General features: G+C 38.0%; 1 protein-coding gene across 10 annotated transcripts; it reads right to left on the bottom strand.

Annotated features, from left to right (window-relative positions):
* Window positions 1–1,527: 1,527 nt before the first annotated feature.
* On the bottom strand, window positions 1,528–20,784 carry LOC131439568 (protein zer-1 homolog). 10 transcript variants are annotated; one of them, XM_058610737.1, is made up of 13 exons: window positions 20,408–20,784; window positions 19,059–19,384; window positions 12,908–13,285; window positions 12,625–12,847; window positions 12,347–12,565; window positions 12,076–12,278; window positions 11,837–12,008; window positions 11,614–11,775; window positions 11,397–11,558; window positions 11,186–11,335; window positions 3,884–4,129; window positions 3,605–3,822; window positions 1,528–3,532 (listed from the first exon to the last, which is right to left on the bottom strand). In XM_058610737.1, the coding sequence occupies exons 2-12, from the start codon at window positions 19,235–19,237 to the stop codon at window positions 3,640–3,642; spliced, it is 2,277 nt and encodes a 758-aa protein (XP_058466720.1). In that variant the 5' UTR covers window positions 19,238–19,384; window positions 20,408–20,784; the 3' UTR covers window positions 1,528–3,532; window positions 3,605–3,639. The 10 variants fall into 10 exon arrangements, with proteins under 10 accessions (XP_058466720.1, XP_058466714.1, XP_058466715.1 ...); XM_058610731.1 differs by having other exon boundaries at window positions 19,059–19,933; window positions 20,613–20,784; XM_058610732.1 differs by having other exon boundaries at window positions 19,059–19,808; window positions 20,613–20,784.
* Window positions 20,785–22,118: the final 1,334 nt, after the last annotated feature.

The following is a 22,118-nucleotide window of genomic DNA, read 5'->3' as shown; positions in this document are numbered from 1 at the left end:
ACAAAATCTTTGCCTCATCTCTGATAAGCAATACCGCATAAAAGTAGTTCAGAAAATGTACGATATCGCTGTTATAGCGACGCGAAATACTCCTAACCTCATCTCACTCTCGAAGTCAATCTATCGAACAGACACAACAGATCTCGCTCTAACCAATGGTTTTCATATATGAAATGACCAATGGATTTGAGATGAATGGGGGTGCCGTCACCCAATTTCTAACTCTTTTATTGGACGATCGTTAGTCCTGAGCTGAAACGGTGGCCTTTATTACCGTTCTTGCATTCCACTTCACTTATACTTCACTCACATATCACCTCATCCATCAGATCCCACACGAGCACAACACAACCTCACAGAATAAACGTCAAAGATGAACTTAATTCACCATTCAACTATTCCGTTATCGTGTGAAACCTGACTGGGGTACGTTCATTTCGCTTAATTTCCACTTCACACCGGCAATAAGGGCCAGTAGTATGAAAATGAAACATAAAAAAAGAGCTCAGTTAAGCCCTACCGACCTCTCCAACCACGGATGTTGGAGCGTATTGCAATCAACATCTTGTTCAAATCGTTTCATGCCTCACTCAATAAACTCAATAATTAAACTAAAAGTTATAACACATATTTATATTAAATTGTAACAATAATTAATCGTATCTCATGATGTTTGCAATACCGTCAAGCCCATCAATCACGGAAGGGAGAATCTACGTTCCCCTAGAGTTTTTGAAAGAAAAGTGCGGAATGTAGATGGAAGTCTAAATATCTCAACATTTTTTTGGATAAAAGTTCGTATGGATTTTATAGGGCTAGAAGAAATGGCGCAAGATTCACATACATGATTTTTATGGTCATACATAATTAGTCGTCCTGACTCACCGAAAAAGAGATTATAACTCAATTGGAAATGTCAACTAATGCTGTTGCCCTTGGTATCTTAGAGCTAAAGCAGTATGCCTTATTGAATATATTGTAAAATAAAAAAAATTAATAGTACTATTAACGGTTAGCATTAAAAATGATATCAACAAGCTCTAGAGATTAATCAATACGCATAAAATAACGGACTTTTACCCCTATTCTCAATTTCGATCGAATCGGTTCATTTCGAACAAATGAAAAACACAGAATGGGGGTGTTTGTCACGCACAAAAACAAATTTCAGATAACACAAACCATCCAAAGTGTGCATAAGGATGCCAATAAAAATGGTCAGAATCTCTAATTCTATAAAGCGGTAGTGCTCATATGATCAGGCAGATCTCCTAGAGATGGTCAAAATCTGATGTCAGTTAGTAAAAGTTAGTAAAGAAATCAACACTCTACGACTTTCAAAATTTTCAATTTAACAGATGCCGGAAAAATCTCGCATTCCATGATACACACTAGAGAATTTGATAAATGTCATCAAATTAAGAACAAATCACATTGTCCAGGTCCTGGGAACATGATAAAAATATCAACAAATCTATGTTTACGATTTCTAATATTTGGAAAATGTGATATTGAGAATAAAAAATGTACGTTTTTCAGTTCTTTATTGAGTTTTTAGTTTCACAATATTAGCTGATATCAATAGCAAAGCTACTTCCAGAATATAAACACTCGTGTATCTTTTTTTTTTAGTATAACCTAACCATAGTTTATTTTGGCAATGCAAAAAGATGGTGAAATTTCTGCTAATTATATTACACCAATAATGATGATGATATACAAATTGCGTCATATGAATCGGGTCAAATGTATGATTGAATAACTTTTATAAATGTCGACCGATTGACTTCATCAATAAGGTTTAGCAAACTTAAATCCGGCACAATCTCAACTTGGCATCTACATACACCCTGAGAACGCCCCAAAAATTGTTCCTATCAAGATGGCGCTACCTGCACGTGACGTATGTTGTTCAAAAACGGACGTCAATATATCCAATTTGGACGCCACCGGAATTCTATTTTGTGAGAATTTTCGAATAATAAAGCACATACTAACATGCCGATGACAATAAAAGATCCGACAGAATACTTTCAAACCGAAAATACCCGAGATGTTGGTAAATGTGAAAGAAATGTGTAACAATAAAAAAGGGCACTTGGTGGATATTATTTTTGGAAACACGCCGAAATAAATTGTAAAACGACATTATTTTTTATTTCTAAATCCAAGGTAAAATAAACGAAATATAATAATTACTATTGAGAGCTGTCAAATTTTCGCAATGTCCCGATTAAAATGGCGCACTCTGTAGTTTTTCTCAACGGTAATACACACAAAAGAACCATCAGACTGATCAGATGGATTAAAATTGCTTATCAAATTTTTGTTACAAAAGTCCAAAATTTTTAATCGGTTGGAGTTATTTCTATAAAGTTTTGAGATGGTAACAGTTCTAATACAAAGCAAACTTTCTTTGTATGCTGGAACAGATCCGTATTTCGACTTTGCGATGCTTAGAAAAAATTGGTGTTGTCGTCTCTCATGCCGCCAGATAAAATGAGATGCGGAGCATGACTATAATGTTTACAATTAGCAAGCGAAAGAAATAAAACATAACATAAAAATAAAACTTTTTTTCGTGTGCAGTATCTCCTCACACATTAACATTTATCAAAACAAAAAATTTATTGTATATACTACTAATACGTTTTTTTTTCATAGAAATACCAAACAATGGACTCTCCAAAGTCAACCAAAGTTTTGAGATAACTAAATGATTATGATGACCGTCCGAGTTGGCAGTTCAATGCGTAGAACGCTGGTCTAATAGTCAGTGATCGTATGTTCGAGCCCCTATCGGGAAAAATTCTTAGTGGCAATAAGACCGTAGTACTAGCGATGCAACGGGTTCTTCTGTACGCTAAGGATCGGATGCGAACTCTGTTGAAACAGAACCATTCCACAAATGAAATGTGATACCGACCGAATTTCTTCAATGAGCTTTCGCATGTAATCATATCTTGTCACTGTCATTGCAAACTAAACTGTTCGTCATGTATGCCAAGAGCAAACGAAATGGATCTGATTCCAAAGCAAACGAAGAAACACAAAAAAGCAACGATCAGTCTAGAAAGCCCAATCTAACCGAAGGCTGTATCTGAAAGTACCAAAAGATAATTGGAAAACCAAAATCCTGACAAAATTTTTGAGTTCAATGCAAATGTTTTCGAGTGCGGAGAAAAACTCTTTAGATGTACGTTCTGTGTAGAAAGTTCGCGTTTATTAGTATCTACCTCAACAGTAATTACGGCTAATCATGTGTGCTTATATTTGTTGTTGTTTCGCGCCGGTGGCTTCCTAAAATGTTATCCATCATTACATTGTGTAGCATTTGTTTAGATGCCAAATTTTGTGAACTCATTTGAATATAGTTAACATATACTTCTAACTATTAACATGTGTAGTGTATTTTAGCAAAGTTATCAATATCACTATACAGTGATTTAGTGAATAATTTAAATCTTTAAATAGCTGTATTATACATGTTTTATTCCTACAATTGGTATTTCGTACGTTCAGCCTTGCTCTTCTGATATTGTGATTAAATATAAAATTTACAGGTTATTATAAGATAAACAGTATTGGTAGCAGTCCAACTTACCCGATGTTTCGAGCGAGAGATAGAAGCTACTGGTCTCAACCGTCCAGTTCCATTTTTCGGCACTGATCAATGGTGTCGTTGAAATTGCGACAATGCGTTAGGACCATCTGGGCTAGCTCTTTCAGTCGGCGGTATGGCTGAGAAGGCTCTATTAAAGCTTGCAGTAGCTCGATGCCATGTTCCCTTTCGACCAACCGGCAATATTTTGTAGGATATACCTAAAACAAATTAATGAACAATTAGAAACACGTTTTAATTCACTTCCACAATACCACTCACCTTGGTCAAGTTCGCTAATGCCCAAACAGCCCAGTGTTGACAAGCGGGAGTGTGGTAACAACGAATCAATCCGAGAATGGGCTCAAAGCTACGATAATTGATGTTACGTTCGGCCGATAAGTCCCACCGTTCTATCGCTTCTACCATGCGTAATAAAACGCGATCGCGTGGTGGCATTGAAATGCTCCATGCCGCCTCACCGTCCGATGCAATGTGTGCGAGCACACCCGCAGCATTGTAGCTAACCTAAAATTAAACAAAATACAATTTGTAATTACTCAATAAACACTTATTGTTACATATTTAAACAACTGTTCCATACGAATTTTGTCCCATGCAAGCTACTTTAGAGTATGGATCTTATGGAAGCTGTTATACCAAATAATCATTTACAAAACAATTGCATATGCCAAACGACCGATATGCAAAATTGTTGTATTTCGTATGACCTTAAGACTGAAGTTCATAGAACCCTAAGGCATTCAACACTATGTATTGATTATGTTATTTTCAAATGGTGACCGGATATACAATATATGCAAACCGGATATAAAAACAACCATAAAACGCTTTCAATTAGATGCACTGTTCTCTTGAGACAACCCACATTTACAGTAAGTAGATTCAGGATAGAATGTATGATTTCTCATTTCATTTTTTTTTTTCTATTTTTGGGTTTGATAGACAATTGATCGTTTTGTTGCATTGAACATAAAATTTCGATGAAAATTTGATTGTAAAAGTCTTAGAATTGCATGAAACGTCGAGATTTACTGTCATCACGAAAAAAAATTGTTTTTCTAGAATCGACTTTTTTTAAGTCTTCCTAGAAAGTCGATATTGAAAAAAATTTTTTTGAAATAGCACTAAATCTCGACGTTTCATGCAATTTTAAGACTTTTGGCATAAAAAAATTGTGCTATTTCAAGATCGAAAATTGTCAAACCTTAACCAGGCAGCACCCCTAACCCATGTCCGATTTAGCTCAAATTTTGCATGGGGACTTTTTTCGAGGTGCTTAAACTTTTAAGCATATATAAGAGCGGTAAAAACAATGTGATTTGTCGGTTACGTCACTTATACAATCATATCTCCGGAACCAAAAGTCACAGCCATTTGATCTTTGAACTTCATCATTGGTCTCACAGTAGCTTTCAAACGAGCCTAAGTTAGTTAAAATCGGTTAAGCCATCTCTTGGAAGCGGTAAAATATCTTTGAAAAGTGCACACACAACAGACATTTTTCGATCTCGTCGAACTGAATGGTATATAACACTATGGGACTCCGAGTCGGTTTTTCCAGCAATTCTAATACCTTTCTATAGAGAAAGGCAAAAAGTGAAAACCCCATGGTAAGAACCAGAGATGTCCATCTCCTCTGTGTGACGAAGAGCAAGTATGATTTCTCACCTCGCACTGACAACATCAACGAGAGCTCTTCTCTTTTACACATATAGGGCAACGGCTCCCTATTTCATCTGAGCTCCTATTTCCATCTCATCCCTTCACCTCATTACTTTGAACATGAATAATATCTTACAGCGTACCTGAACCAAACTGTGGAATGTTTTAAAATGAATTGAAAAGCTATTGTCACACTTTCCTATTGAAAGAAATGGTTTTAAATTCTTCGGTGATTGTTTTTTTTTTCATATAAACTAAACTCACTTTTCAATTTAGGACACATTTTCGTCTCAAGATTTACAGTTCGTCATGTTTCTGAATATCTACTAATCGATTCGTCTCAAAACATGATCACTATTTCGCACAATTACACTACCATTGAATGCTGGATAACTTCATAATTAGTTATGTTCACTTGCCACTTGTTTAGTTAACGATTAAAAACTTCAAAAATTACCCGACAAGCAATAAAAGTCTTCAAAAATATGAGATGAAAGTTTTTCACTTCGTTCACTTCATTGCGCTTTGTTTTCATCTCATTTGGTTTCGCAAAGTTGCCAAGTTATCTCATAATGTTACAAAACAAAAATTGTTTATCTTCTTCAAATTATCATAAAAAAAGTATGTTTTTGGTATCCGTGACATTAGTTTAATTATATTATTGATATTAATATTTCAATAAAACTGTTTCAGCTTCGAATATTACCAGAAAGAACGTGTTAAATACTAATGAAATAACCATTGTGGCAAATCTAGTAGCACTGGTTTCATTCCGCTATACGCCAACATAACGCTGTGAAGTGTGTGTGTGTGTTTCATCGGCTGTGCACAGAGATGCCAGATATTTTCATAGAAAATATGTATTACTTTGCAAAGAAAGTCTATATCTGTTCTATCTGTTTTCACTAATAAAATGATGTTAAAAGATAGTTCTTTAGATCTCCGTAAGCCATTGCCCCATTTATTAGATAATTCAACGAGTAAATTTTTTACCAATAATAATAATGTGGAAAAATCCTGGTGAGTACGGTTGTATCGTTTGAGTTGTATATCTGGCAGCGGTGAGGCAGTCGGTCACCAGAATGTCTGCCAGCCATTTTTTCCAGCTGGCAGCGTATGCGGGTGAGAGTGCAATAGTGGCATATTTTGTTTTGATTGCTGTCGCCATTGCTAATTTATAGGATGAATAAAAGATCAACGATAGGATGGATAAAAATCCATTGAGATGAAATTAGGAGCAGAGTAGTGAGAACATCATTAGTGTTTTTAGCTGTTTTATAAATATTAGTTGAATTTTAAAGAGATGTGAATCTATTCTCAACGTGGAGCAAGGCGAATGAAGCAGTAATATGAAATAGTTACAGTGATTTTAGTGGCTAAATCGGGGTTTGAAGGCGACGTCCTTACAAATGAGATGAAATAGGGAGCCCTTACCCTATGTACACCACTGTTATATAAAGTGTGCACGCATCATGAAAGCGAGTATTTATTTTCTTTCAACTCTAGCACTGGATCACACCAAAGCAGAGCTCTGAGATCCTCTGAGGGGGATGAAAATATTTTCTCCGAAGTGTGCACGCCGGTGAGGACTCTGGTGTACGGTCCCCATAAGAGAAGCGTGGGGCACGCATATTCAGCAAAAGCGCAATTAGTCGTTAAAATTTAGTTTTTCCTTGCTGCGAAAGAGATTGTCATAACAAGGCAATCGTTACCTTCTATAAAATTAGAAATTAAATCACAGAAATGCTGGCTCACTAGCACGTACCAGTGGTCACTTGGGTGTATTTATGCGAGAGCGCGTGAGAGCGATTCATGCGAAGAGAATGTGTTTAACTCGCGCCAGCTGCTTTAACCACAAGCACACACTCAAATTCTGCCTGTTCAACACTGAGACGAAGTGCGCTTTCCTTTTTGTGTGATGTTTGCTTCTTGCATCCCCTGTGTAAACAAGAATCTTACACCAGCGTGTATCACTGTGGTGAAATGGCATCACTGGTAAGAACTACGATATAATCATCTAAATTCTAGGTTATACCTAATGTGTTCGCCATTAATAGAGTGAGATATACCATCTATTTGCGTTAGAAAGGTCGCAGACTGATGAACATAAATTTTTGTTGATACTACAAGCATTTGAATCGAATATGGCGTCAAAAGAGAAGTAAATGAGGAAAGCAATTGTTTGCGGTCACAATGAAAATCAGGGATAAAAAATGAATTAGTTACATTTCGGAATATACTACTATTTTTGGTGCTTCCATAATCGGGAACCGGGATCCAGCACAGTTGGAATCTGTTACATTGGCCGTCCACTGACTATGATCACCGATTGGAATAGTTTTGAGCTCAGCTTAGATTTTTGCCTTTATCGACTCAGTTAGTCGAGTACGCAAAATATGTATGTGTGTGTCTATCGAACATTTTTAATGTACTAAATTTTCTCAAAGATAGCTGGTCCAATTTTAACAAACTTAGATTCAACGGGAAGGTCTTGTAGGGCCTTATTAAGTTTCTGATTTTTTTTGGAATCAGACTTCCGGTTCCGGAATCACAAAGTGATATGTGCAAATGAAAATAAGTGCAATAACTTTTCTAAGTGGTGGCTGAACTGATTTTCACAAACTTAGGTACAACTTTCTTCCACATGGTCCCATACAAAACTCTCGAATTTCATCCGGATCCGACTTTTGGTGCCGAAATCACAGAACGAAGAGTGGTATACAGAGCGGCGATGCAAAACTCGAAAGTATATTTCAAAACTGGGTTCAATCAATTCTAACCGATAGGCCTTGTCAGCGAATCGAATTCGGCTATACCAATCCCCGGCTTCCGGTTCCGAAAGCACTGGAAATATAGTTCACAAACTATAAAATCGAATTCACTTTTCTCAGCATGGCCTAACCAATTTTCGCAAATGAAAGGTCTTATGATTCCATACGAAATTCTTGAATTTCATCCCGATACGACTTCCGGTTCCGAAATTACAGGGTTATGAGTGAAAGGAGTAAACACAACACCACCTCAACGAACGAAGCACGCAGTGTGGTACTCGTGGTAAAGAAAACAAAAATCGACACCGATGCTCGGGTTTGAAAAAACAATCGAGTCCATCGGCATGTGTACGAGTACGAATATCTGTTACCGGTGTGTGGTTTTTTTATTGAAAACAGTGCTGAAGTTTACACAAATCATACCCACTTTACGGGAAGTGACCGAAGAGAATGAAAGACTTCCAATGCATTGAAGTTTATTTGCAAAGACTTGCATCGGAATTTCATGCTTCATGTTAATAGTGATGTCAATAAATTTTCAAACATGTTCTGACAAAAATCAATTAAAACCTTTTTTAGGGGTTTGGTACCACGTGGGTACCGGATTTATGCTAAGTACACAGAACTATCTTTATTTTTTATGTTTCGCTTTCAGCTAATCAGTGCGTTAGCAGTTTATGTTGATCTGCTAACGCCACCTAACGGTTCAACATAAACCGCTGAGCAGACGTAAAGTTAATGCTATTTACATATACACTTATCACACCGAAGTGCTATACCTTTACTGACGTGCCGAAAAAAAACGAAACTAAGTGACGACGTTCTGGCCATCAACAGATAGTGGTTATTTAGGGGTTTGGTACCAACTACTATCTGTTGATGGCCAGAACGTCGTCACTTAGTTTCGTTTCTTTCGGCACGTCAGTACTTCGGTGTGATAAGTGTATATGTAAATAGCATTAACTTTATGTCTGCTCAGCGGTTTATGTTGAACCGTTAGGTGGCGTGAGCAGATCAACATAAACTGCTGACGCACTGATGAGCTGAAAGCGAAACGTAAAAAATGAATTAAAACCTATTTTACTCCTCCTAGTGTTTCTCTTATTACTCATATTCTCGAAATGAAAAATTTGGCTCAAACCTGCTATGTAAGTTTCTTACTAAACGAAATTCCTGAAATAGTGGTCAGAACCTGCAAAACGGAATTCACGCATTTTTCTCAGAGATGGCTGAACCGATTTTCACAAAATTAGACTCATATGAAAGTTCTTATAGCACAATAGGCTGCTATTGATTCTTTTTCAGACTCGACCGGTAACCGGGAACCAGGATAGCACGAATCGATTTAACTGGCGGTCTACTGGCTATGACTACCGATTGGAATAGTTTTAAGGAAAGTACAGAAACTTTTTTTGCTGGTTCCGGAACCGAAAGCAGCTTATGACACCATAAGACTGTTCATTTAGGTCTCAGCTTGTTAGAATCGGTTTCGCCATCTCTAAGAAAACGAAGTGAGTTCCGTTTTTTTATATTTTTGATCACTATTTCCGGTACTTCTGGAACCGGAAACAAGGTACCGAGGTAGCTTAAATCCGTTCGATTGGTCAGCAACTGACATAAACTACCAATTAAAGCTGTTTTAAGCCAAACTTAAAAGATTTTTTCCGATTTTTCCATCATCGCTTTAAATAACGGCTTAAAATTCTGAAAACACTTCACAGGATAATTTCAAATAGAAGCATATGAGACTATAAAACTTTTAGACCTCTATTTCCAGTACTTCCGGAACCAGGAATATGAAACCGGTATAGCCGAAGTCGATTTGTGTGGCCAGTAACTAAGTAACATAACCAAAAAATCACTGTTTTAATTTGTTGGTTATGTTAGTTAGTTAGTTACTGGCCGCACAAATCGACTTCGGCTATACCAGTTTCATATTTCTGGTTCCGGAAGTACCGGAAATAGAGGTCAAAAAGTCTTATAGTCTTTTAAACTGATTGACGTACACGGATTTAAGTTGTGATTAAGATTACTTTATTACTATCAGTTCGTTAACTTATATATCCTATGCTCTCCTAGTTTAGCTAATTAGTTTTTACAATTGGTGAGAATCTGGGGGGAGGAGTTAGAACGCGCAGTGTAAATCGGGTTTAACCAATGGAACTCGTTGTATCGTGTCGGCCATTGTATATTTTGTGATTAAGAGAGGAAATAAACTTCTTGATGAGAGTCAGCGGGTGTGATACGGAGAGGAGAGGGCGATAGCATGTTGGGTTATTCTCGTGAGTGTCGGTTTGAGTTAGTGTGTGCTCCTGAGTTACTGTTATTCTAGGTCGCGCTGGTTGGTTTTCAATTGTGGACATGAGGGGCGTCAAGAAAGGGGAAGTGACACAGTCGGTTATGTTTATTTTGTGTGTTTTGCCTTTCTGATGACATAACGATTTGAAACTTGATGCTTCCTTGTTTCTGCAGTCGAATTTTATGACCACGTTGTTTCTTTCTTTGGGTCACGTTGTTTCTTTCTTTGGGTCACCGTAAAGGGCAAGTGTTGATATTTTAGTTGCCTTCATGTAGGTAATGTATTTATTTTATGTAGGTTTCTAGGTTTTCGTGGAATGGTGCTTTTACGGGAATTTGTCAAGTGCGTGTGGTCTGGGGTGTGTGAAAGATTTAGTCTTGAATATTCATATTACATGGTCTGGAATGTGTGAGGAGATTTAGTGTTGAAGGCTCATATTACAGTCTCATAGGTTGCTATTTAAAATTAAATATTTGAGTCAAGTCTAGAAAAAAAACTTTCCCTTTTTTGCATCGTCGCTCTGAATGACGGTTTTTAATTTGAAACACACTTCACCATGTAGTTCCAGAACCGAAAGTCGTATCCGGATAAAATTCAGTAGTTCCATTTGAACCTAAGTTTGTAGAAATCCGTTAAGGTATCTTTGAGAAAATGACGTGAGCTCCTCTTGACACACACATTGACATAACTCAACTCAACGAACTGAGTCGAATGATATAGAACAATTTTTACTAGTCGATTTTTCAAGTGATTGCATAACGTTTCTATAGAGTATAATAATAATAACTATGCACGTATAGAACAATTTTACACAAAGTCTAATCTCACCTCGATTCCATCACTGGACGAATCAAGTAGATCCGCAAACTCTGTAATGAATTCCGGTGTCATAAGTCGCGGGCGTAGATCTTTTACTTCTGCAACATTTCCCAACAAACCCATCATGTTCCGTAGAAGATCGTCTTTTTCCGGAAATAGCTGCAAATAACAAAAGTTCTGTAATGAACGGCTCAACAGTTCACAGAGCATTGGGAGCAACCTTCAAACAACCCAAGAAATACTCCATTCCACGACCATCCAGAAATCGTTCACAGTTCTTTGCCGTTTCATCCGTCACATTCCACATGGTAGACCATGCGACCTCCATCACATCGTCGAAAATTTTTCGCGACAACCGATCACTGATCAAATTGAGCATGGTCTGAAAAAGAATGTATTGAAACATAGAAATAAAGAGCAATTGATTAGAAACCAACCGAAATAGCACCCAAATCTCCCAGAAACATTTTCTGACTTCCGTCCACCTGACAAGCTAACGAGTTTAACAGATAAATGGCGATACGCTGAACAAATCCTTCCTGCTCTCGATATGACACGCCATGCAACAGAATACGTACTAGCCTTTCATATTCGAATAACTGTAACAACAGATACTATTATTACCACTCACAATGACTCAATCAGCCCCCTATAGCTTACCACATCTTGTGGGATGTTAAACTGACATAATGTAAGACAACCATTTCTCATCATCGTATCATCAGTCAGATGCGTCGACATGCCATTCAGGAGCGTGTGGATGATATGATTCTTCAGAGGAACACCGAATTGAATCTTGTTGCGTCCTTTGACTATGTAGAACAGTGTGGCACTGCAGTGGTAAATTGAACACCAAATGACTGTTATTACTATTCATGAATGCAGACCACAACACATACCTGCCACTGATTTGAATATTTTTAACACGAATGTGTTTGTCCATAGCGGATAACACCACGTCCAGCGCATTGTGAATTTGCTTGCAGGTCTCAAACCGAAGCAAATGGTAGAGATCATTGAGTACCTTCGTTAGCAGCTCATGGCGATCCTGATAGACGGAAGCGGCAACTAAAATCTGATCCTCTGTCGCTTCACCAGCGATCTGTAAATGGAACCGAACATTTTAGAAGGTTAGGAGAAGCAATTTCACAATTTCGTTAGTGACGTTACTTTTAGAGCTGGTATATCGTGCCATTTGCACGCCGAATGTGCGGTATAGTAAAGTCCGAGAAAATCTAAAGGCCGATCAGCGCGGCTAGCTAAGCCAGGAATATCTGAGCTACTAGCGGTTGTGTTGGTTTTCGTCGCTACTCCATCGCCGGCAAGATTGGTACCGGAAATGTCTAGATGACGCAGATGTGGTAGATTTTCGACTAAATGTGCCAATAACTGGAAAAATTATAGTATGAAATTCGTTAGCTCCGAATACATAACTGCTGTATAGTTACCTTATTGGGAGTAAGATAATTTCCATCCACATTCGCTCTGGACACCGATAGATCTAAGGTTTGTAAATTTTTCAATTTGCTCAGTGTGGAGAACTCGTGATCCAATGGCCAAACGTTGAACAGAATCAATGCCTTCAGCTTGGGTAGGTCGATCAAGGCTTTCAGGCTAAACTCAGCAAATATGCATGCTGTTAAATCCAGATACGTCAGTTCCGATAAATGACTGAAAAGTATAGGAAAGTATAGAATATCTGATCTGATGAAAATAATGTTCGGAACTTACCTGAACTGAATCGATGGTTGTAATACTACCCCGTTAAGGATCAGTTGACGTAGCTGAGGTAGTACCAGTTGAAAATCTATTGGCGTTTTTTCGTTCGGTTCGCTGTGCTTCAGCATATCGACGAATCGACCCAGTTCGAGCGAACGCAACTCCCGGCAGTTCTCGATTAAAATATTCCAGGACGCAGTCGTTATTTTGTTGCAATACCACATCGATAGGGAGGTTAGCTTGTGCCGCAGCAAGATCCGCATACCTTCATTGGTAATCGTGCTGTTACGCAGCCGGATGTTACGCAGCGGTGTATTCTCGGTGTTTCGGAATATCTGAATGAAGCGATCATTGATGTCCTGGCCGCAGTCCTGCTGGTAGCGCAGGAATCTGTAATGGAGGGTTGGCAACAAATGATTAGTACTGACAAACTTAATCACAAGAAACATGAACTTTATATCTATCTATATAAAGACTGTCCCAGAAAGTATGAACGCAACCAAAAACCGCTACCATTTCGCAATGGTTCAGAATCTGTCAATTTTTATGGCTGCGTCCTATTGTTTACACTCTTCTCTAACCACTTGTGCAGTTGTTTATTCGTTTTCATTAGTTTGTTTCGAAATGCGTGGACTTTCAGTAGAACAACGTCAAAAAATTGTGCACAGAACGCGGACTGTCACTGAGAAAGATAGCAAAAATGGAAGGAGTAAGTGAAAAAGCCGTGCGAAATGCAATCAGGAAGTTCGGTGATGATAACACCTTTGAGGATAAACCGAAAACGGGTTGAAAAAAAGGTCCTGCTAATCCTTAGTTGGATAAACGTATACTGAAGGCGTTCGAGCAAAAGAAGGAGGTTTCAGTTCGGGATGTGGCCAAAAAAGTGTACACTTCGAAGTCAAATGTTCCTCGTGCTAAAGAACGTTTAATCTTCGAACCTATAAGAAGCAGAAAAAACCAAAACGTAGTTCGAAACAAGAAGCATCGATCAGGCCGAGGGTCCGAAATCTGTACAATACGATTCTTGCTGGAAATTTGAACTGCATAATCATGGACGACGAAACCTACGTGGAACTCGATTACAAAATCCTTGCCGGGACCACAATATTATACGGTGCGAGAAGGGCAAGTGTTAAACCAGTCCGAGACATCGATTGAAGTCGAAAAATTTGGTAAGAAAGCTTTGGTCTGGCAAGCAATTTGTAGCTGCTGTAAGATTTCGAAACCCTTCATCACCACTGCTTCAATGAACAGCGAAATATACATCAAGGAATGCTTACAAAAACGACTTTTACCCATGATTCGAAGCCACAAGGATCCTGTTGTCTATCTGGCCAGATCTTGCTTCTTGCCACTACTCGAAATCAACGGTAGAATGGTATACTACCAAAAATGTCACTTTCGTCCCAAAAGACATGAATCCACCAAATTGCCCACAACTTAGACCAATTGAGGAATTTTGGGCATTAACGAAGGCACATCTTAGGAATTAGGAATTTGGTTAGGAAACCATGTTCGAAAAAGATTGCAAAAAAGTGTCAAAACTTGTCGTCAAGAAGTCTGTACGGAATTTAATGAGGAACGTTCGCAAGAAGGTGCGCCAGCTAGTCTACAATGGCTAAGTAGCAAATGTTGAGAATAATATTCTGTTGTTGTAGTCTAGTATTATCAGTACATCGAATAAAATTTGAATATCTAACACTTGTGAATTATTTACAGCGAAATCAAAGTGGGTCCATACTTTCTGGCACAGTCTTTAGGTACTCCAAGTACGGTGTACTGGGAAAATATTGTCCTAACTAAATTATTGAGTCATTGAACGTTATCGGTTTGTCATAACACACTGATGCTGATGCATGCAGGAGTACAAGCGAAGAAAAATTTAACGCTTGACTCTAGATTCAGCATTTTTCGAACGATTTCGGAAGATGAAAAAGAATAGGTCTTGTCTTATCAGTTTATTGAAACATACGGTCTAATGGGATAGGATGTAATGACGAACATTTCAGAACAAAACCTGACCAGCAGATCATAACAGAATTCTATTAAAACAGGTTCTCTTTCTGATGCTGGTTAGAAAATTTTGTAATTTAAACTATTAACGGAAACCCCTTTCTGTAGCGAATATCAAAATATCAAAATTATCATAACAAAAAACATGATTGCACTAGGAGAAATTTCTGAACTACATTTTCCACGTTTCTAATTTCATTGATTACCAATTATACAGATGCAAAGTAAGGCAATCAAACGGTCAAATACTTCGAACGTCATCTATCGGCAGAATTGCATAAGCGAGTTTCATGCTTGGCAGCAAAGTAACATGTTTATACTGCGTATTTTGATTCGCAATTTTAGCTACAGCTTAGACAACAATCGACGTCTAGCGTACAAAACAATAAAAATGTTGTACCGGTTCTTCACATTGGTAGAAATTTAAAAAAAAATAAACATATCCAAGTCAGCTGTCAATATCATGGAAACAAACTTTGGCAGACTTTGAAATAGCTGTGTCGTTGAAATTATTCGAAACTGCAATATGAGAATTCGGGCGGGCGACGAAATTGAAGACAAAGTTGTATGAAAAATGTCTTTGTCATATTTATGCACACTTAAAAAAACTGTGATTAAACATCTTATAAGACGCATATGAATGGAGCGTCGCAGTTCATGCAGTTTTACGTGTAAGAACATGTAATATTGTATAATTGGAATATTCCGTGACTCGAAATTTAATGAAATAAAAAAGAATACTGACTGCGACCGCCGCGCGGCTTGAACCGAGAATCATTGGATCACAAAGTACGTCTGTTAATTGACTGAGCCACAGAAGCACACATCTGCGAGGCTGGTAAATGGTGCTTATAAATTCATACAGTTGCACTTACAAACCGAATGCAAAATGCAAATCACATCTCAAACCAGTAAAATTCTTCCTAATCCAATGTTAAGTAATAACAACTGAGGTTTTCCGTCATTTGCCAAATTAGGTCTTTATGCATTGCATCGTATAAGGGATTAGGTCACAAGTGAAATTCCAATTTTTTTGTGTGTGTTCAATTTTTGCTGTCCGGTGGTGGGTGGTTCTCCTAACAACTGTTGCAATTCGTGGTTCAGAAGCCGTCTTAACGTTCCGTCTTCCATCTGCACTCCGACATAGATAGTCCGCAGCTCCTTTATTTCGAAAACAGTAAGGACTCGTTGGTCCTCTGCCAACATAATCCAGGGCTCGTGTCCATAGAGAACAACCGGTCTAATGAGCTTTTTGTAGAATTTCGTGCGGTGGCGTAAAGCTTGCTTCAGATAGAGTTGGAACAAAGACAATTGCCTGTATTTCAGTGTAGTATACAAATGTAGCGTTTTCTTCATACTTTTAAGAAAAAATACGGATAACCTTATTCGTCACTCTTTTCTCTGCATACCATTCTTGAACCACTTTGCAGTAATGACAGCTTGCCAAATCTGGCCAAAACATTACGGGATGGTCGTGGGATCGAATGAACGGAAAAATTCGTTTTTGAAGACACTCTTTTCGGTATAGTTCCGATGTCATTGTCTTATTTGTAACGAAAACTTTTGTTTTTTTGCCACAGCTGCAAATGCCCTGCCAAATCATAAATTTTCTTGCAAATTTGTCGGCAAAAACAAGATTAATTTTGGCTGGAACATCTCCCCGAGCCGTTGCCAAGTAAAATTTTTGACCTGGGATTTGCCCGAAGTCAGTCTTGACATAGGTTTCATCGTCCATCAGAAGACACCCGTCGAACTTGGTCAGCACCTGGTCATATGGTTTCCGAGCATGAATTTTGACCACACTATGGTCCGATTTGGCTGTTTGCTAGCTCGATACGACTTGATTCCTTCCCGGAGTCGAGTTCTCCTCACGGTACTATGGGCAGCACCGAATTTTCAGGTCAAATCACAGTCCGACAGATTAGGAATCCTCTTAATCGACTTCAAAATCATACCATGCAGTTTCCGGTCGACAGTTCCACTCCGACGATTGGCTTGAGGCTTCCGAATCGTCGTCAATGTTTCCTTATACCATTTGATAACGCGCCATACGGTATTTGTGGGCAATTTCAGCTGTTTAGCTAGCCTAGAAGCAGAACACAATGGATTTTCCAAATATTTGTGCACGTTTTTTCCCTTCTTTCGGCTTCCATGTTGATTGTTTACAAAGTACAGTCGCTTTTCGGAATGTCAAAAATCATACGTGAAGCTAACAAAATTCCCGACACGTGGGCTTCAAGAACTTCCAAATCCGTCCACCAGGAGCGCCACAATATGAGCAAAAGTTTGTTCCAATTCTAAATGAAGCAAGCTTTACTTGCTGTAGCGATTGAAGAGTTCTTCTGAGTCCAAAGTACGCACGATTCCCAGGCAAACTACTCCTCTGAATTTCTCTGTTGGTATTATAATCATAATCATAATCATAATTAAATATTTGATTTTTTATGTACGCTCGCTGTATGCAAAGTGCACCGGGTGAGCAAATCGGCATGGTGCGGCAGGGTTCGGTTTGAATTGGTCTATGTTTTCACGCGCCAATCACAGCATGTCAAAATGATGTTATCCTTTTGGTTCCTCTAACACGGCCGACGATTTTGATCGGCAGTTCTGCTTCGGTCGGTATAGGGACTCCCTATCCTATTAGGGAGACTTCACGTTATGCACGAAAATAAACTGCACCGTTGTGCATAGTATGAAATTTCTAAAAAAAAAACGGAATCTATAAATACAGGCTCTGTTACATTTTTCTGCTCAGTCAACGCCTGCCTTCGTGAAGACCAGATGGGAGAAATATTCGCTTTGTCATCCGCTCGATGAATAGTCAACTACTCGTTTTGCAGTGTGGCAGCGATATCAAATCTAAGGAAATCTCCCTAGATCTATGGATTCGGAGATATTCTACGGATCCGTAGACAAAAGTCTACGGAAATTGGAGGTCTTCCCTTTTACGTTTTATGTTTAACACCGCTAGTTTTTTCGGGGAAAATGTTAATCAACGAATATGACATTACGACTAACTGACATCGCTGATCAGTATCAGCGGTTCGATAATGCCATAGGTTGCTTGTGCAATTTGAATGTCATCCAGATTGGTCGTGTCTCTTGCACAACCCTGTAACTGTGCTCGAAAATGATCTCGATCTGCAATGTGCAATCTTATGGGAAGTCGAAACAGATGTTGCGCAGACTGATTTTTGGATCGACACCCAACCTGCCATCTTTGGTAGTATCCGTCTACACTCTTGCTAGCCGCTACCTAATTTTGGGTCGAAATCTACCCAAAATCAACTAAAATGCATCTCCGCAATTTTTAGGTAGCTAACGTATTGCATAAACCAGACTAACGAGCGATGACCTGAATGTTTAGGTGAATGTAAGATTGCCCAAAGTGTTGTCATGGCAACTTTGGCAGTGCTCGCTGCCTATTTTTTACGATCAAGTCAAAGTTTGAGTAGATAACGATTCAGTTACTAACCACTTTAAATTCAGAAAGAGTAATCGTTTATTAACCCCAAATTTAGGTGGTCTTGCCTAATTTTGGGTAGGTCATAGAAGAGCTCGATTTTCAGTGTATGTTCGACTACGGAGGGTGTCTGTCACATCGAGTCCACGGCAAGTGAGTGGAGTCATACCGTATTCTGGATGGTGACGGGAACTGAATAACAGATTACGAAAAAATCAGCGACGGTGGGAAGATATACCTGAAAACAAGGAATTCAAGCACGTCTAGGTTTGAAAGCTTAATGTAGCCGATGATTTGGATTGTGTTCTACTACAAAATATAAATGATGTTACTGTAAGTGTGTAACTGTGTTTGATCAAATAAAAGCTTAAGTATAGTAGTTTGCTAAATCAATTATCAATTAGTCCCAGTGTAATGGACAAAATTCTTATTTATCGTACTTTTGGTAGATTACCAATCTTCGAAATACTGACGGTATAGTGTTTTGGCTGTGCGTTGCTGTCAGTTGAGTATAAACAATTTTATAGTCGTTAGTTCAAGACAGTAGTGTTGAATTTACTGGGACAATACATAAATTATATAATTATCTTATCTAAATATATACAGCATATTTTGTTCAAACAATGATTATCTAAAAACCAGCACAAAATGAATTGTGATTGTCAGGTATAACATTTCAGTACGTACCTATCACAAATCTCATTCGGGATGACGATATCGTCCTTCAGTTCAAGCTGATGGGTCACTGGATCGATGTTGCATACCACATGCAAATTCTTGGCCAAAAAACGAAACACTATCTCGAGGAGGGAGGGCAGCTCTTCGTCCATGACGCCGTTTTCTTTAAGCCGAACACGTCCAAGCATCGTGACTCACCACCACTCGGTTTGGCAGTGTTCTGTGTTGTAGTTGTTTGATACACTGCTGTCCGAGACAATTTACACTCAAGAAACACACGCGCACAGCTGTTTAGCTTCTTCCTATTCTGTGGCACTTATAACACTGAATCAGTTCTGTCGAAGCCACAGTGCACAGTTTGTCAAAAATGAAAAACCAAGGCACTCCCTGTTATTTTCACCTGATTTGGTACTTAATTTTGTGTAGGTTTCAAAGTTCATATACAATTTTATTCTTGGCACTCGATATTCATATATATTTATTAAAACAATTCATTGAAGCTCAAATGATCAGATTCACTTCATGCACATCATAAAATGTTTCCGCCTCAGTTTCAAATGTGACGTCAAACAATACAGAAACAGTAACTTTCAATTTCATGTTCGCAGCGAACAGTATCGAATACAAATATTCTGATCCAGCGAATACAAAGCCAAATTGCTACTACTCGTCACGAGTCATATTATTGTAAACAAGTATCTCGAATAGGTAACAGTTTTGTTAATCTTCATCAAGCACTCAGATTAGACTTTCGTTCGACTAGGAAAACAAAATTACACCCGTGTATCAATGTATAAACCAATCCTTTAAATACTTCATACCGGTACTAATTTTCAATTGCTTTATACTACGGCTTGTTGATCTTTACCGAATGATCAGAAAATCTAAAAATATAATATTTTCCTGCATCAATGCTTTTCTCACTTTACCGTCATCATATCCCACTTCTCCGACCAATTCACATAAGCACCTTAGCTTTACTTACAAAATCATACAAGACGAAGGAATCATTTTGCTTATACGATTTGCATGATTAAATAGCATCGTTAGAAAACAAACACATCTTTATAACGAAAAATTAACAGAAACAATCAGTAAATTCAACAAAATATCAATTTGATTGAACATCTGAGTCGCTTGTTGACATCAATAAATGAGAATATTCAAATTTAGCGCAACACTCAACAACGCACAACTCTATCACTGTTCCTTTGTGCATTTTGATTTCCTTCCAGCTGTTTGAAGTTTCCACACAAACTTATTGCGATGATAGGTGGGACATGATCATGAAAAAAATTAACATGGTCAATTCTCCGAACAGGTTCTCGTTCTATACACAAGACAGTGCAACTGCTGACCTCCAAAATCCTGCTAGTTCACTCTTGCTCCTATTTGTACATATGATATCACTGGTCATCACCATCACCTCTGATCCTCAGATTGTATTTTATATTCGCTTCCCATGACCGTCATCACTTTTTCTAGTTACTATATAGCTGCAATCGTTGTCAATTTGCAGCGTAAAAATCATTTTAATTGAAACCCTTTGATAATTGAAATTACTTAATCCATCGAAGCTCTTCCTAAAATTTGAACATAGAGTATCTGTTCTGGGCTAGATGCACAATATTTTTTGTAAAAAGAACTTGTCTACGTTACAATTAATAAATTTTCACTGTTATTACACATCGAATATAACATGAGTTTATACGCAGGAATGACGATTGACGATGAGACAATCAGCAGAGAACACTTTTGACTTTAGAGACAATCATCATCCCTGTGGAAAATTTTTAAAAATTAATCACTGTCTTCGGATGCATTTCGACGTGAACATTTAAAAAGGTCTTAAAAACAAACTATTATTTCGTGTTGTTTGCGTTTATTTCTGCGTTTTCAGCTGCCGTAATTTTATATATCTCGGTTGATTTTTCAGGCTGTGAACCATTTCGCGGTTAAATTTAACTATTGATTAAAATCTGACACTCGAGTGGTTAATTTGATGTTGTCAAAAATAACCCTGCTCGAGAGCATGGTTATTTTTGACAGATCGATGGTTATTTCCCGACACTGAAAAAAATCTTGCAATGAAAATTCTCATATTAAATCTTTAGTTGAAATTATTTCCAGTGGAAAATAAACCCAAATAACTTTCCGTCCGTCAAATTTTGAAATGGGCCGCAGTTTTAGTTCAATTTAACTACTCGACACAAAATAACCAATCAAGTGTCACATTTTAACCAAAAGTTAAAATTAACCACGAAATGGCTCACAGCTTCAGAAGGCCGTAAGAGCAAGTAACTCTTTTTCTTCGTTTACTTTCTCTTCTATTAATTATCAAGCGGTTTCCACGTTTATCTCTCAACTCTTTGCATAAAATGATACCCGAAACTTTCGACTTTCAAACAGAATTGTGAAACCCAAGAAAATCTTCTCAGTCACATCACAATAATCGAAAGAGAAAGTAAACAAAGAGAAGCTGTCACTTGCTCTTACGGCCTTCTGAAAAATCAACCGAGATATTAGAAGGTTAATAAACTTCAATCTGCAACAAACGTACACTCAGGCAAACAATATATGGAATTTCATAGTGATATCGTATGGTTATCGTTTTTAGCCACTAGAATATCATATGTTTATCATAATACCGTCTTATGAATATTGTATCAGCGTTCAGAATATTAAATTCTTTCAGTGTAACTGCGCTTTATGTACGATTCAGACGATCCGTCTCCTTCCGTCACAGTCAACCTTCGTCGCCGTCACCGTCAACATTAATTACATGCATTCTTATGGAGACATTCACACGTAACGTCACCGTCATGGAACGTCTTGTGACGAGTGACGAGCGAGTGAACGTTCCGGTAAAGAAAGTATCGAACTAATTTTGACGGAAGAAGGCGGAACGTCTGAATCGTACATTACTATTAAATGTAAATTCGTAGCAGTACTGCGCATCCATGCAATTGACATGATATATTGAATGTGATGCCGTGCGATGACGTTGCTGAACTGAAGATTGATTTCGCTCCAAGCTGACAGGGTCTGATATTATGTAACACTAAATCA

The sequence above is a fragment of the Malaya genurostris genome, chromosome 3 (genome assembly GCF_030247185.1).
Source record: "Malaya genurostris strain Urasoe2022 chromosome 3, Malgen_1.1, whole genome shotgun sequence".
In the NCBI taxonomy this organism is placed as follows: domain Eukaryota; kingdom Metazoa; phylum Arthropoda; class Insecta; order Diptera; family Culicidae; genus Malaya; species Malaya genurostris.
This window is presented reverse-complemented; position numbering and strand designations above follow the sequence as displayed.

Bases quoted from the DNA above. Each gene is read 5' to 3' on its own strand.
- LOC131439568 (XM_058610737.1), bottom strand. From the start codon at position 19,237: ATGCTTGGACGTGTTCGGCTTAAAGAAAACGGCGTCATGGACGAAGAG. The intron at 13,286-19,058 runs GTACGTACTGAA...CCTCCATTACAG, and splicing joins CCGAATGAGATTTGTGATAG to ATTCCTGCGCTACCAGCAGG. The intron at 11,776-11,836 runs GTAAGCTATAGG...CTGTTGTTACAG, and splicing joins TTAACATCCCACAAGATGTG to TTATTCGAATATGAAAGGCT.